Here is a 14,769-nt window from a genome sequence, read left to right on the forward strand (position 1 = left end):
CAACAACTATGATTTGCTCCTGCAAGCAGCCCCTATCCACCAAAGATGCCTAGACGCTATGGAGATGAGCACGATTATAAAATAGAACTAATCTAGCGCATTCCTAGCTGGCGTTCTGTCAATGGGATCTAAATAAGGGGCAGGCACTCCTTCCCATAAATGTACTTTTCTCATTTAAAATAATTACATTTCTATGTAGCGTGCATTGTTTGTTCATGTTGCCCTAACAGCTTTCTAGAGTCTTCAAAGATATTTCTTCAGAAGTTATACCCTGAAGTGTACTTGACTTTGCAGAACTCTGTAGAGCTAAAAGTGTCCTTAAGGCTGTTTTTGCATTGATAGTGACAGCTATTTCTGCAGCCTATGTATAGAAAACCATTATTATAGGGTTTTAAATTTTCTTCTAAAATACAAGCCAGGTCATTGAGCTGCTGTTTCTCTCTTTAGTGCAGGATATAACTCCAAATGCTTTTCAGCGTGGCCTGACCACATAGAAATATGTGGCCACAGTGTACTAAGAATTCCAGGGATTGAGAATGTACAAAGTTCACACCCCTGTGTGTGTGTGTGTGTGTGTGTGTGTGTGTGAGAGAGAGAGACACACACACACACACACACTTCTCAGTGGGAACCTGAATTAAGACCCCAAACTTTTGGGTTGTTCAGATCCAGATCTGAATGTTGCATGTCAGGCCTGTTTCTAGTTTAAATGCAACAATGTTAACTTGCCTAAGAAGGCAGCCCAAAAGATGGTCAGATCTCTAGAAGTGTGATCTAGCTTTTGTTTCATGTTTCTCTTGCTTTAAATTCAAAGTGCTAATGTTTAGTGGAGTGTTGTATACAGATCAGTAAAGGGCTTCCAGGTTGGGCAGAAGTTGAAGCAAATCCAACATTTGATTTGAACGCTGCTTTTTGCGAGCGTGCTATTCGCTGCTCAACATCCTTGCTGTTATATAGAGAGAAAATCAATGTTATTCCTTAGGGCTACCTCGTGGCTTTGGCTACATGCCCACATATAGTAAGGGAGAGTCAGAATTCCCACCAGTGTTGTGTGGGCTACCTGGATCTTGGGTCCTGGAGCACAGGAGTAAGCAGTCTGTGTGCCTGCTTAACCGTCACTGGGGCAGAAATGTGGAAAGGAGCAGGTCCATGGCTGCACGCCCTCAATTTACTAGACTCCTGAGCTGAGTCAGTGCAGGGAGTGTCATAATTTGTGGTATAGGTCAGCAGCACCATTCCAAGGGGGAAACCGGGAGGGAACTGGGAGTCTGATGGCATCTTAAAGACTAACAGGGAGGGAACTGTGCTTCCCCAGGGCATTCTATGCACCACCCCCTTGGGCAAGGCTGAGGCTAAAAGCACAGTGTAGCCCTTAGAGTTTGAAAGCACAGTGATACAGCAACTATCTTCTCAGACTTTCTGTGGAGTTTAAGAATATGGCTAAGGTGAATAATAACTCAAAGGTGGGGTTTCCATTTGAATAATCTCTCAAATAAAGGCTTGTGGTGGAAAGGGAGGTGCAGTTGATCAGACAAGTGCCTGTCAGATTTTCACTTAGATTTATGAATGGATGATTTTTTCTGGCTTGTACATTATGAATAAGTGTTCCATCCATGGGGAACATTAGCATGAAAGAGACCTAGTCACCTTGCTACAGGACAAATACCTAGTTACAATAGAAACATTTTGGTGATGCTGTGTATAGACACATAAATATCATCTGTGACATCTATGGATAAAGAGTGCTGTAGAGGTGCTAAGTGTTCTATTGTTGCATTTTATTTTATGAAGTATTCTGCTGCACAACTTTACAAGTAATTGGCTTTCTAGAAACCTTCTAGCCTGCTTTGTGAAACAATTCTTACCTTTAAATAATAAACTTTGACTGTCTTTATGAAGCGTGTCTGGTCAGCACCTAGCATAATGGGCCATTGATCCACGACTGGGGCCCTAAGTGCTATCACATTACAAATAGTAAGTCAGTTTGGATAGCATAATTAACTTTTCCTGACAAAAATGGAATGATTCATTTCTATTAGCTCCAAGCTTACAATGCTGTAAAGAGAAAGTTCCTGAATCCACACGGAGGAAATGTATAAGGAACAAATTCATCATTCTCAGTTTCCCAAAAGTGTACAAGACCCAGATTTACCATTGCATGACTTCAGCTTTGGGCTACTGTAACACTGCTGATCTCATTGGAGTGACATTGGTGTTAAACTGGAGTAGTGCAACCTGGAATCAGTCACAGAATATTTAAAAACAAAACAGAAAACTTTTAATAGTTAGAATGCATAAAATGCTTTACATATGGAACGTGATGTACAAGCATTGACTTTCTAAAGCCTTTCAATTGGACTGTCCACAATTTATTAATAAATATCTGTTAAATAGGCTTCTTAAATCATTTAGGGCCAAATTCTTGCCTCATATCCATGCACATGACTCCCACTCAGTATTCCCTCTTGGGACATTCAATAAAGCTCTGTTTCTGTTTGCCATATCACTTACTGTTAATGATGTACTAGTGTGTTGATCTGAGGCCAGACTTTGGCCCTCTTCATCTATACAAAACTAAAAGGGTCTCTGAATTGTACATAACATTTTAAAAATCGAGTAAGTGAACAGTAGTGAAAATCAAATCAAGGGTTTGTCTACACATGAAAATTAATCTGGAATAAGGTATGTATTATTTTAAAGTGGATTAACTATTCCTGATTAACTCCATGTGTGGACGCTCTTATTCCAGAATAAGAGTGCCTTATTCCAAATTAGCTTAATCCACGCTGAACGTCCACACACACAGTTAATCAGGAATAGTTAATTGGGAATAAGTCCTCATCTAGGCCCATATTATTCAGTTGGCTCATGCATCACCCTGCCTACATTGTCTTTTATGTTGCTAAACAGTAGTATCAGAATGTTAAATTAAGAATGATTTAAAAATATATGGTATATTAAAGTGAAAAGACATTGGACCAGATCCTCAGCTGATCCTCAGATATTCAGCTGGTTTTAATTGTCATTGTTCTTTTGATGGAGCAGCACCAACATAGACCAGATAGGGAACTGACCAAGCTAATGTAAATTCTAGATTTTATCAAAGCAAATTGTATTGGGTCAAAAATACACAGTATGAATATTTGAGATTCTTTATCATTTGTCTAGGTCTTTTGTGAAAGATACATGTAAGAAAGTTAAATTAAGTGCTGAAATTAACACACTTGATCTACATTGAACAGAAGTTTTCTGTAAACTAATTGCCTCTCAGGGCTGTGTCTCTGGAATTCTATTAAGAATAACTGACAGCATTCATCTTAACTCCAAGGGTTCTTCTTATCTTGGTCCTTGAATCTGTTGAGCTAAGGTAAAACAACCTGGGACTTTTTGTTCCCTCTTATGAATACTGTTGCCTCAAAATAACAAAGAGAATGTGTGCATGGGGGCCAGATTCTGACCTCATTTTTACAGTGGTGTAAATCTAGATTTACACTGTACTCTAGAGTGATTTCATTTTAGTCCATGAAGTTATTCTGGATTTACACTGCAGAATTCAGCCAATGTATTGTAAGGCTCCTTTTATGTTGTTAAGCACTAATGATGGTGTTTGAGAACATCAACTCTGGCAGAGTTGGTGTGCAACTTTTACTAATATTTTGTATTGTTATATTAAAAAGATATCATGTACTATGCACAATATTGATGTTAAATACTTAGAATGAGTACAGAAAATAATAGGACAAATCTTAAAGTCCCTACACATTCAAGTTCAATGGGGATTTTGCAAGGAATGTGTAAATGTGCAGAGTTCAGGATACGACCAGTGTACGTAGGTTTCAGAAGGTGAGAAGGAAATGTTATACAGGAAAAAAAGGGATTAAAATCCAGTAGTCAGAAGCTACAGCTGGCATTGACCATGGAGAACTGCTTGCCTGGAGGTGTTAGCCACAGGCAGTACAACGCCTTTTCCACTTGCAGGTAAAATCCATATACTGGTGTCCTATGTAGTATGGATCTTAGCTGTCTCGAGAGCTCCCTAATATACTGTCTTGTCAGTTGAGATCCAGGAGGGCTACTCGTGAACAGACCCATGATGCTGAAAGTGTTGGCTGAGATTTTTGGGGGGACAGCTCTCGTCTTTGGAATTCATTTCACCCTCTTGATTTGATAGATCCTGGATCAGTTGACTGTCAGGGTGTGACCTGAAGTCTGTCTGTACACTTGGGCTTTTGCTTGATGGGATGGGTATATTTAAGCTTACTAAAGCCGGTTTTAAAAAAAGTGTAAAGAGTTCACGTAAAAATTAATCCAGGTTTTTAAATCGAAAAACCAAATTTGGAACATTTGAACTGGCCCATATGCTTACATCTTAATTTAGGGATTGAGTATGTATAAATTTAGATGAAATTAGTCAATTCTTATTTGTGATGATTAATAATGTACATATACACAGAGGCAATATTCAAGAGTATATTTCAAATTAAAATATATTTATACAATTTTAAAATATCAGTAAAATGATTAATATTGCTGGCAATAGACTATTAAGACTATAAAGAAGAAATGTTAGACATGATGAATAAGTTCTGATATTGCAAGCCCACTGACTTAATATACAGTCATTTTGGATACATTTTAAAACTCTCCACTAGTAACCCTGTACATCCAGTTTGGTAAATTTACTCACAGCATTGCTATGTTTGTGTATGAGGTAGTATAGCCTATTGTGCTCTGTTAATAAACTATATTTCAATTTTGCTAGAGCAAGTCTGGTAAAACACATGCATGATGCAGTACTTATATTCAGAACATACTTGCTTTTAAGCATTGGAACAATTGGAACAAGGAAGAAAGGAAAGCAGCAGAATACGGACCCTGGACTTCAGAAAAGCAGACTTTGACTCCCTCAGGGAACTGATGGGCAAGATCCCCTGGGAGAATAACATGAGGGGGAAAGGAGTCCAGGAGAGCTGGCTGTATTTTAAAGAATCCTTATTGAGGTTACAGGGACAAACCATTCCGATGTGTAGAAACAATAGTAAATATGGCAGGCGACCAGCTTGGCTTAACAGTGAAATCCTTGCTGATCTTAAACACAAAAAAGAGGCTTACAAGAAGTGGAAGATTGGACAAATGACCAGGGATGAGTATATAAATATTGCTCGGGCATGTAGGAATGAAATCAGGAAGGCTAAATCACACCTGGAGTTGCAGCTAGCGAGGGATGTTAAGAGTAACAAGAAGGGTTTCTTCAGGTATGTTGGCAATAAGAAGAAAGCCAAGGAAAGTGTGGGCCCCTTACTGAATGAGGGAGGCAATCTAGTGACAGAGGATGTGGAAAAAGCTAATGTACTCAATGCTTTTTTTGCCTCTGTCTTCACGAACAAGGTCAGCTCCCAGACTACTGCACTGGGCAGCACAGCATGGGGAGGAGGTGGCCAGCCCTCTGTGAAGGAAGAAGTGGTTCGGGACTATTTAGAAAAACTGGACGAGCACAAGTCCATGGGGCCAGATGCGTTGCATCCGAGAGTGCTAAAGGAATTGGCGGATGTGATTGCAGAGCCATTGGCCATTATCTTTGAAAACTCATGGTGATCGGGGGAAGTCCTGGAAGACTGGAAAAAGGCTAATGTAGTGCCAATCTTTAAAAAATGGAAGGAGGAGGATCCTGGGAACTACAGGCCAGTCAGCCTCACCTCAGTCCCTGGAAAAATCATGGAGCATGTCCTCAAGGAATCAATTCTGAAGCACTTACAGGAGAGGAAAGTGATCAGGAACAGTCACCATGGATTCACCGAGGGAAAGTCATGCCTGACTAATCTAATTGCCTTCTATGACGAGATAACTGGCTCTGTGGATGAGGGGAAAGCAGTGGATGTGTTATTCCTTGACTTTAGCAAAGCTTTTGACATGGTCTCCCACGGTATTCTTGTCAGCAAGTTAAAGAGGTATGGGCTGGATGGATGCACTACAAGGTGGGTAGAAAGTTGGCTAGATTGTCGGGCTCAACGGGTAGTGATCAATGGCTCCATGTCTAGTTGGCAGCCGGTATCTAGCGGAGTGCCCCAAGGGTCGGTCCTGGGGCCGGTTTTGTTCAATTTCTTCCTTAATGATATGGAGGATGGTGTGGATTGCACCCTCAGCAAGTTTGCAGATGACACTAAACTGGGAGGAGTGGTAGATACGCTGGAGGGTAGGGATAGGATACAGAGGGACCTAGACAAATTGGAGGATTGGGCCAAAAGAAATCTGATGAGGTTCAACAAGGACAAGTGCAGAGTCCTGCACTTAGGACGGAAGAATCCAATGCACCGCTACAGACTAGGGACCGAATGGCTAGGCAGCAGTTCTGCGGAGAAGGACCTGGGGGTGACAGTGGACGAGAAGCTGGATATGAGTCAACAGTGTGCCCTTGTTGCCAAGAAGGCCAATGGCATTTTGGGGTGTATAAGTAGGGGCATTGCCAGCAGATCAAGGGACGTGATTGTTCCCCTCTGGTCGACACTGGTGAGGCCTCATCTGGATAACTGTGTCCAGTTTTGGGCCCCACACTACAAGAAGGATATGGAGAAATTGGAGAGAGTCCAGCAAAGGACAACAAAAATGATAGGGGTCTGGAACACATGACTTATGAGGAGAGGCTGAGGGAACTGGGATGGTTTAGTCTACGGAAGAGAAGAATGAGGGGGGATTTGATAGCTGCTTTTAACTACCTGAAAGGTGGATCCAAAGAGGATGGATCTAGACTGTTCTCAGTGATAGCAGATGACAGGACAAGGAGTAATGGTCTCAAGTTGCAGTGGGGGAGATTTAGGTTGGATATTAGGAAAAACTTTTTCACTAGGAGGGTGATGAAACACTGGAATGCATTACCTAGGGAGGTAGTGGAATCCCCTTCCTTAGAGGTTTTTAAGGTCAGGCTTGACAAAGCCCTGGCTGGGATGATTTAGTTGGGATTGGTCCTGCTCTGGGCAGGGGGCTGGACTAGATGGCCTCCAGAGGTCCCTTCCAACTCTGTTATTCTATGGTTCTAATTTGTCATAGTGCTGTATTTAGGAAAGACTACTTGTTAGTTGGGCATATTATACAATTAATATATTATGGTTTAGTACTAAAATACCACTCATTATTGTATCACTATCAGACATTTTAATGGGAACAGATGTTAGGCTTGAGACTTGTAATAAAGCTTAGATGAACCGACAGTTACTTAGTGCTAAACTGTTGTCAGAAATATCCTTATTATTGGCTGAATCCTAAACCCTAGGTTCCCTGTAAGCACTGCCCATATGTAGTCCATTTAATAAAAGTGGCTGCACGGTTGATAATATCGAGCAAGTGTGTCTCACTTCTTTATTCAAGTAAGTAGACTGCAAAATTCTCAATAATGGTAATCATCTAGTACCAAACCCTGCAGCTTCCCATGTGTCCTCATGAAAGCTGTGATCTCTGAGGAGGAGGGAGATCAGCAGCAGTCTGAAGACTCCTGCAGAGATGAGTAGGGAGGAGAGATTACTGGTGGGCCTATGTGGTCCACAGGGACTGTGTGGGGGCAAAAAGTAACGTCCATTGGCTGTGCAGCCAGTTGTTGGTGGAGAGTCTGAAAGGAAGTGATAGAGTAGTTGCAGATTGTGGTGGATTCATTTTTATGAGCACTTTTTCTCCCTACTACTCCGCTGCTCCAATACTCCCTCTCCTGAACAGGTTGGTCTGTAGCAGAGGCAGCAGCCATGCCTCTGAAGGCCATGGATACGTTGGGCAAGCCAGGGGCCTGGATTAAAGCATCACACAAAAACTTCAGGAAATATTTTTAAAAAAATCAGCCTGCAGAAGTAATATAGTTGCGTCTCTTTAACATGAATACTGTTCGGTAGTTAATAGCCAAAGGCTTTTATTCCAGCTGACTCTGCCTCTTTTGAGGGTTAGCTCTGCCCTCCAATTAGGAATGGCAACAGAGGTATTTTAGACTCAGCCAAGATATGAGAAATCTGGTAAGTAGGAACCCTACGGCATGTAGGCACTTTTGATGTGTCCCACATTCTAACCAAGTAGTATATCACCATAACTAGCACATAGAGTGACCCTGCCATTTCTGCTCTTTGTTCTTTACGAGCAGTATTCCGTGAGCAAGTTCATATAAGGGTTCTCTCTCTGTAGGAATGAAAAAACATGAGTAGGTCTTCCCTGTAGATTCTGCTCTGGCGGAGTTGTGAAGGAGGACTCATAGTAAGAAGAAATCTGAAATGTTTTAATAGGTTACATCAGGTCACCATCTAGTTGGTTGTACTTTAATCAGAGCAGTCACAGTTGTTTGGGCCAGTCTGTTTTAAGCTTATTTCAGTTGTGTGTTTACCGAACATTCACTTATTTCTGAATTATTTTACCAGCAATTTCAGTGACATAGCAATTTAGGGTCCAGATTTTGCAAACCCTCCATAGCAAGCATAGTGCTTTGTAAGGCACAGAGCCCTCAGTCTAGTTCCCACTAAAGTCGATTGAAAGACTCCCACTGGTTCTAATGAACTGAAATGATTAATCAAGTTATTTGAACAGATTTCAACCAGATTAAGAATTAACCAGGCTGCACCAAAATTTTCCAGCTGAGATGCAGAAGAGGATTTTTCTTCCACCTGGGACAGAAAGTTAACACGTAACAAGATAGTTTATCACATGCAGGTGGTGTCTGTAAGTGGAGCTTAAACATCAGTTTGGCAAAAAAGGTATTTTGTAGACTCAGCTAACTCCCTGTTGGACAACTCCTGCTTGGCTTATTGTAGTGACTAGTCCCATTGTTCTCATGAGACTATCTGTTCGAGCAGAGTGAACAGGAATTGGTTCCATGCATGCCCATTTCAAAACTACGGTGAAATAGGACATAACTGATCGTGGTTGATAGTGTCTACTTAAGGGAAGTTCTGGCCTGAAATAATCAGGAGTTTCAGGTGAAATTGAGGTGATGGATTGGGAGATCTGTATGGGGAAAACTGCACAGAGCCTGCCAACACAGTTCTGACTGTGCCGGGCTCCAACCATTGCTATTAGGACCCAATCCTGCTAAGTGCAGAGCACCTCCTGAGAGATGCTGGGCTTCTTTAACCCCCACAGAAGTCAACGGAAGTTGAGTGTGCCTGATTCTGTGCAGGATCAGACTGTTGGTCTTTTAATGCTTCTATGAGCATTACATTCACTCAAACTTATAGAAGAAAGGAGCAAATGAAAGCAATAGCTGGCAGCAGTAATTGTATCTTACTGTTTAATATTAGACTTGCCACGGGTTCTAAATACCTGTAAACTTTGGGAAAGTTCAGCTCTGGTCTGAACCTTACAACTCAAAGCCATTGTTAGTTAAAATTGAAAACACTTTCTGCTGGCAGCCTGAATGCACAAAAATAAATCTTTCAAAATGTAATGTAAAGTGTGGTTATGCTCAGAAAAGTGACTGTAAATATGGCAACTCTTCCTCTATAGATATTCTCCCTGTATGTCCTCCTGGCATTTCTGCTGAGTTTACTGATTAAAAACAAGTTGTTACGGCTGTTAGCACCACAAAGCCAATAAAACGATGGCAGAGAAAGATGGATTTGCATCTGCCTCATGCATTAACAACTACAGTACCAGCTAATTTCTTAGTGTAAAATCGTTACGTGGTGATGAGGTGAGAAGCAGAACAAAGCAGCTTGATTCTTCACATCCCAGGAAGAATTTTCAGTGTTTGCATTGAGAAGAATCACCTTTCGGGAGTGTTTAAAGTGAATAAATCTGATCTGGAAGTTATTGAGAAAGTAAATCTGGAACCCTCTCTATGTCGATTTTACAGTCACTGTTAAAGCCCCACTTTAATAACGAAGGCATAAACTGTTCCTGTATTGTTTTCTCAGGTGTTGCACTGGCATTTTCCTCGCCTCATATTTCTTTCTCATTTACATTTATATTGGTGATTTCCAAATTGATAAATAAAAGCTCACATGAAGAGCCTTACAGGCTATGCAATGGAGCAATAAGGTCATAGAGAGAAAAGAGCATGTAATTTTAAAAGGTTTTTATGTGGTATATGGGATGTAATGATGGTTCTTTAAAATTACTTATTGGAAAAATTCTAGACTGCAAAGGATTAAATCTGATCTTAAAGTGCGGTTTTACTCTGAAAAAAAACAACAATGTAAAAATGCCACCTCTGTACTCAACAGATCTGTTCCTTGGGTGTATATGATCCCGAGTCCTCTTTGTTTACTACATTGCCAAAAATAAGTTTCTTCTGCTTTTTTACCCCAGTTAGCCCGGCAGCTAAGCAAGAACCAGCTGGATTTTAGTTCCCCTTTTACATCAAGAGAATTCTTTATTAATTGTTTGTGTTCTCTCTCTCAGGGTACATCATCAACAGCCAAAAAAAACCCCAACAATAACCGTGCGACAGTAAGTCTCAGAGCCTGGGTGAACTGACTTGGGCTTGCACTGCAGAGCTAAAAATGGCTGTGTAGACGCTTGGGCTCAGGCTGGAGATCAGGCTCTGAAACTGCGGGAGGGGGAGAGGATGGGTCTTGCAGACCAGGCTCCAGCCTGAGCCCAAATATCTACACTGCTGTTTTTAGTCCCTCAGTGAGAGCCCGAGTCAGTTCACCCCGGCTCTGAGACTTGCTGCTGCTATGTTTTGGTGTGTAGAGGCACCCTCAGAGACCAAAAATACAAAAGGCCAGATTTTTAAAGGTATTTTGGCCCTTCAAGATGCAGATAGGTGCATAAGCACATCTGAAAATCCCACTAGGCACCTATGTACATCTTTAGGCACCTAAATACCTTTGAAAATCTAGCCCAAAGCCACTTAAGAGCCATTCCATTTACTCCTGTTCCCGTCTTCAGGCAATAACGCCTAATAGTCTATAGTATCAAAGACAGTTAGTTAGTAGGTAGAGCTAGTAAGAGCAGCAGACACACCTGATCATCGTTACTTGTAATGATGCAAGAGAAGGAAAGATCCTAGCTTGACTCTCGGATCCCAAGCTAAACTGGCACTTAGAAAAATACTCTTTTCATGTGTAATCCACGCACACTCAATATGGAAATCACTGACACACAGTGTACATAGCACACCGCAGTGGCATTTTACAATCACTTTTCAGAGTAGAAGTGAATTTTAAACATACATGCCTTTAAATACTTATCTCTGAGTTCTGCAGCCTTCAGTTTCTGAAGGCTCTCATGGTCTCCACCAGCATGGCCTTGGGAAATAATGCATCAGAGCATACTTTGGGAAATGAAGTGTGCATGTTTATTTGTACAGCTTTCAAGCTCTTCTCATTTTGTAGTGAAATCCATTACTGATAAGGTTTCTAAAGCAGAGTGTGATGGGCCACACCACTCACCACTAGTCTGGCACCTCCTCCTGGGTGCTCTGGGGATTAGCTCATCAGGTCGATGCCCATCGCCACGGTCGTACACAGTCACACACTCTCTCAGGTCTGCAGCTCCTCTCTTGTCCCAGGAAGCACAGCGTCCTCTTCATGACTCAGCCCTCTGGGCAGGGCGCTCAGCATTTTTTCCCCCTTACTGGGATATATCAAGGTCTTTCCTTCAGCAGCCCTATGCAGTATTCCCATTCACTGCCTCAACCCAGCAGTTCTGGGCTTTATTCTCCCAGCCCTCATTGCTCCTTCCCTGGACTGCTTCCTACCACTCATTTCCCCCCATGCTCTCTGGGTGTACTCGCTCCAAACCTTCTTCCCTCTACCCAAGGAGTGACTGCTCTTTCTCAGCAGCCCTTGTCTGTTGCCAGCTTCCTGGCTTTATAGGCCCTGCCTGTTCCTGCCCAGCTGAGCCTGCTTTCTATCAGTTCCCTGCCCTCTAGCTCTCCCTCCAGGTGCAGTCTGTGCAGTTAATTAGCCTGCCTGGTTTTCTGAACCCCTTCCAGTCCTGTGTGGGGTGGACACCCCATCACCAGTTACATACTTTTACTTTTCTTTTGTGAATTAAATGCTTATTTACATTTTTAAAAGAAAGCTCTTTCTAAACATTTGCCTGTGTTGTGGAACAGCTTACGTGATACTGAGAATACAGAAAATTAATGAGCTGTCTAGCATACTCACAAGACTAATACACAGCTTTATGTTTCAAATGACAATAAGAAAGTGACTGTAACCTGCTCGTTGATTTGTAACCTTGTTGTTGGTACATTGAATAGGAATTTCTAAAAGCAACACAAAACCCTTATAGACAGATGGGCTGATAATGATAGCAATATATTTGTGACCCAGTGGTAAATAAGAGAGCTCTTCTTTTAGAGAGCTGATTTTCCTTCCTCCATGAGCAGGTACGTGTTAAAAAATTCTCTTCTTTTTTGTAGGCAGCAGTGACAGATGTGCAGTTTGGCCCTATGAGACTCCACCAAGATCAACTTCAGGTAACACTTTAGGAAATACTGAAACTAAGGTGAAGTTTCATGATCATCACACTGCATTTGTCCTGTAATTTACAGTATGCACATTGATGTTCAAATAAATATTTCACAGCTCAAACCAAAGACCAAATTTTCAGCAGGGTAATGTTTGTGACTGGATGCATTTTGTGCGCACAACCCTTCCCCAGGGCATTTTGGCATGCCAGGCAACGAGCATGTTGTCTAACAGATACAGCACTCTGTAAGTTTTCCCATCCTAAAATAAATCCCCACCCTATTTCCAGCCTCTCTCCCTTCTCCCCGGCATCTCTCAACTTACTGAACATGATATCTACAACTATTTCTCCTCGTTTCTGTTCTCCACTTCCACCTGTATTCCAGTCCAATCTGGTTCTCAACCACTACACTTCACTCTACTGAAACTGCTCTGAACAAGGTTGCTCTTTAATAATCCAAATGGACAAATCTCAGACCCTCTGCCCCATCCTTCATCCTCTTTGAGCTTTCAACTGCACTTAACACTGCTGAGCATAGCCTCCTTCCTGATGCCTCATCCTCTCTCAGCTTGTGCAACTCCATCCTCCCTTGGTTCTCCTTCTACTGCTCTGATTGTTCCATCAGTACTTCTCTTGGTGAATCCACCTCTTCACCCCCTCACCCTTTCCATGGGTATCCCATAGGGATCCATCAATGCTCCACTCATCTTCTCCCTCTACACCCCATCTCTAAGTAATATTATCCATTCAGATGGTATCAGTTTATACTTAATAATATGGCAAAGGCTGAACTCATCTTCTCAAGTCCTTCCTACTCCCTAGTTTCTCTGTCACCATTGACAAGACCATAATTCTCCTTGTAACTCAAGCCTATAACCTAGTGTCATCCTGGAGTCCACTACCTCTCTTGCTGCACAGATTCATTCATAGCTCATAAGGCCAGAAAGGACCATTGTGATCATCTAATCTGACCTCTTGCATAACCCAGGACTCTTATAGGACTTCCCTGTATTAATTACTCTTTGAATGAGATCATCTCTTTTAGAAAAAAAAAATCCAATCTTGACTGAAAAATTTCCAGTGATGGGCAATCCACCACAGCCTTGGTTAATTACCCTCATTTTAAAACTTTACACCTTGTTTCAAGGTTGAATTTATTTAGCTTCAATTTACAGCCATTGGATCCTGTTATAGTTTTATCTTCTAGAGTGAAGAGCCCTCCATTATCAGATTTCTGTTTCCCGTATAGGTACTTATAGACTTTGATCAAGTTCCCCATAACCGTATCTTGGATGTCATGTTCTTCCATCCTTTAATCATTGCCATGGCTCTTCTCTAAAACTCTCCAGTATTTCTTGAACTATGATTCCAGAACTGGACACATTATTCCCGTACTGGTCACATCAGTGCCAAATACAGAGGTAATGTAACCTCTCTACTAGTCAATATTCCCCTGTTGTTATACATCCAATGGATCACAATCGCTGTTTTGGCCACGGCATTGCAATGGGAGCTCATGTTCAACTGATTAGCCGTCAAGCCATCATGAGTCTGAAAAAGACTTGTGGGTCACCATTTTCCAGGACAGAGTCCCCCATCCTGTAAGTATTACCTGCATTCTTAGTTCTTAGATGTATACATGTACATTTAGCTTTATTAAAACACATAGTGTTTGCTTGTGTCCCTCTTACAAAGTGATCCAGATCGATCGGTATCAGTGACCTGTCCTCTTCATTATTCACCACTCCCTCAATCTTTGTATATCTGCAATTTTTATCAGTAATGATGTTCTAGTTTCTTCCAGAGTCATTGATAGATATGTTAGCGTGTGGGGCCAAAAAGTGCTTCCTTTGAGATCCCACTAGAAATACATACTCTTGATAATGATTCTTCATTTCCGATAACATTTTGAGACCTATCAGTTAGCTACTTTTTAATTAATTTAATGTGTGTCATGTTGATTTTGTATCTTCCTAGTTTCTTAATTAAAATGCTGTGTGGTATGAAGTCAAGTGCTTTACAGAAATCGAAACATCAACACTATTACCTTTATCAATCCAATTAATAATCTCACCAAAAAAAGATATCAAGTTAGTTTGACATGATCTGTTTTCCACAAACTCATGCTAATAGGCAATAATTATATTACACTCCTTTAATTCTTTATTGGTCAAATCCTATATCAGCTGTCCTATTATTTTGCGCAGGATCAATGTCACGCTGACAGAACTACCGCCCAGGTTGTCCCATTGATCTCTTTTAAATATTGGCACTACATTAGCTTTCTTCCAGTCCCCTGCAACTTCCTCACTGTTCCAAGACTTGTTGCAAATCTGCATTAATGGTCCAGAGAGCTCTTCAGCCATCTCTTTTAAAACGCTT

General features: G+C 41.4%; 1 protein-coding gene across 2 annotated transcripts in view; it reads left to right on the forward strand.

The window, feature by feature from the left end:
- Positions 1–14,769, forward strand: part of PDE8A (phosphodiesterase 8A) — a 197,406-nt gene that overhangs the window by 128,863 nt on the left and 53,774 nt on the right. For both annotated transcript variants that reach the window (XM_007066870.4, XM_037910936.2), the window contains exon 2: positions 12,338–12,394. In XM_007066870.4, the coding sequence (XP_007066932.1) occupies positions 12,338–12,394 (57 nt within the window). The remainder of the gene's footprint in view (positions 1–12,337; positions 12,395–14,769) is intronic.

This window comes from Chelonia mydas, chromosome 10 (genome assembly GCF_015237465.2).
Source record: "Chelonia mydas isolate rCheMyd1 chromosome 10, rCheMyd1.pri.v2, whole genome shotgun sequence".
NCBI classification, from domain to species: Eukaryota; Metazoa; Chordata; order Testudines; family Cheloniidae; genus Chelonia; species Chelonia mydas.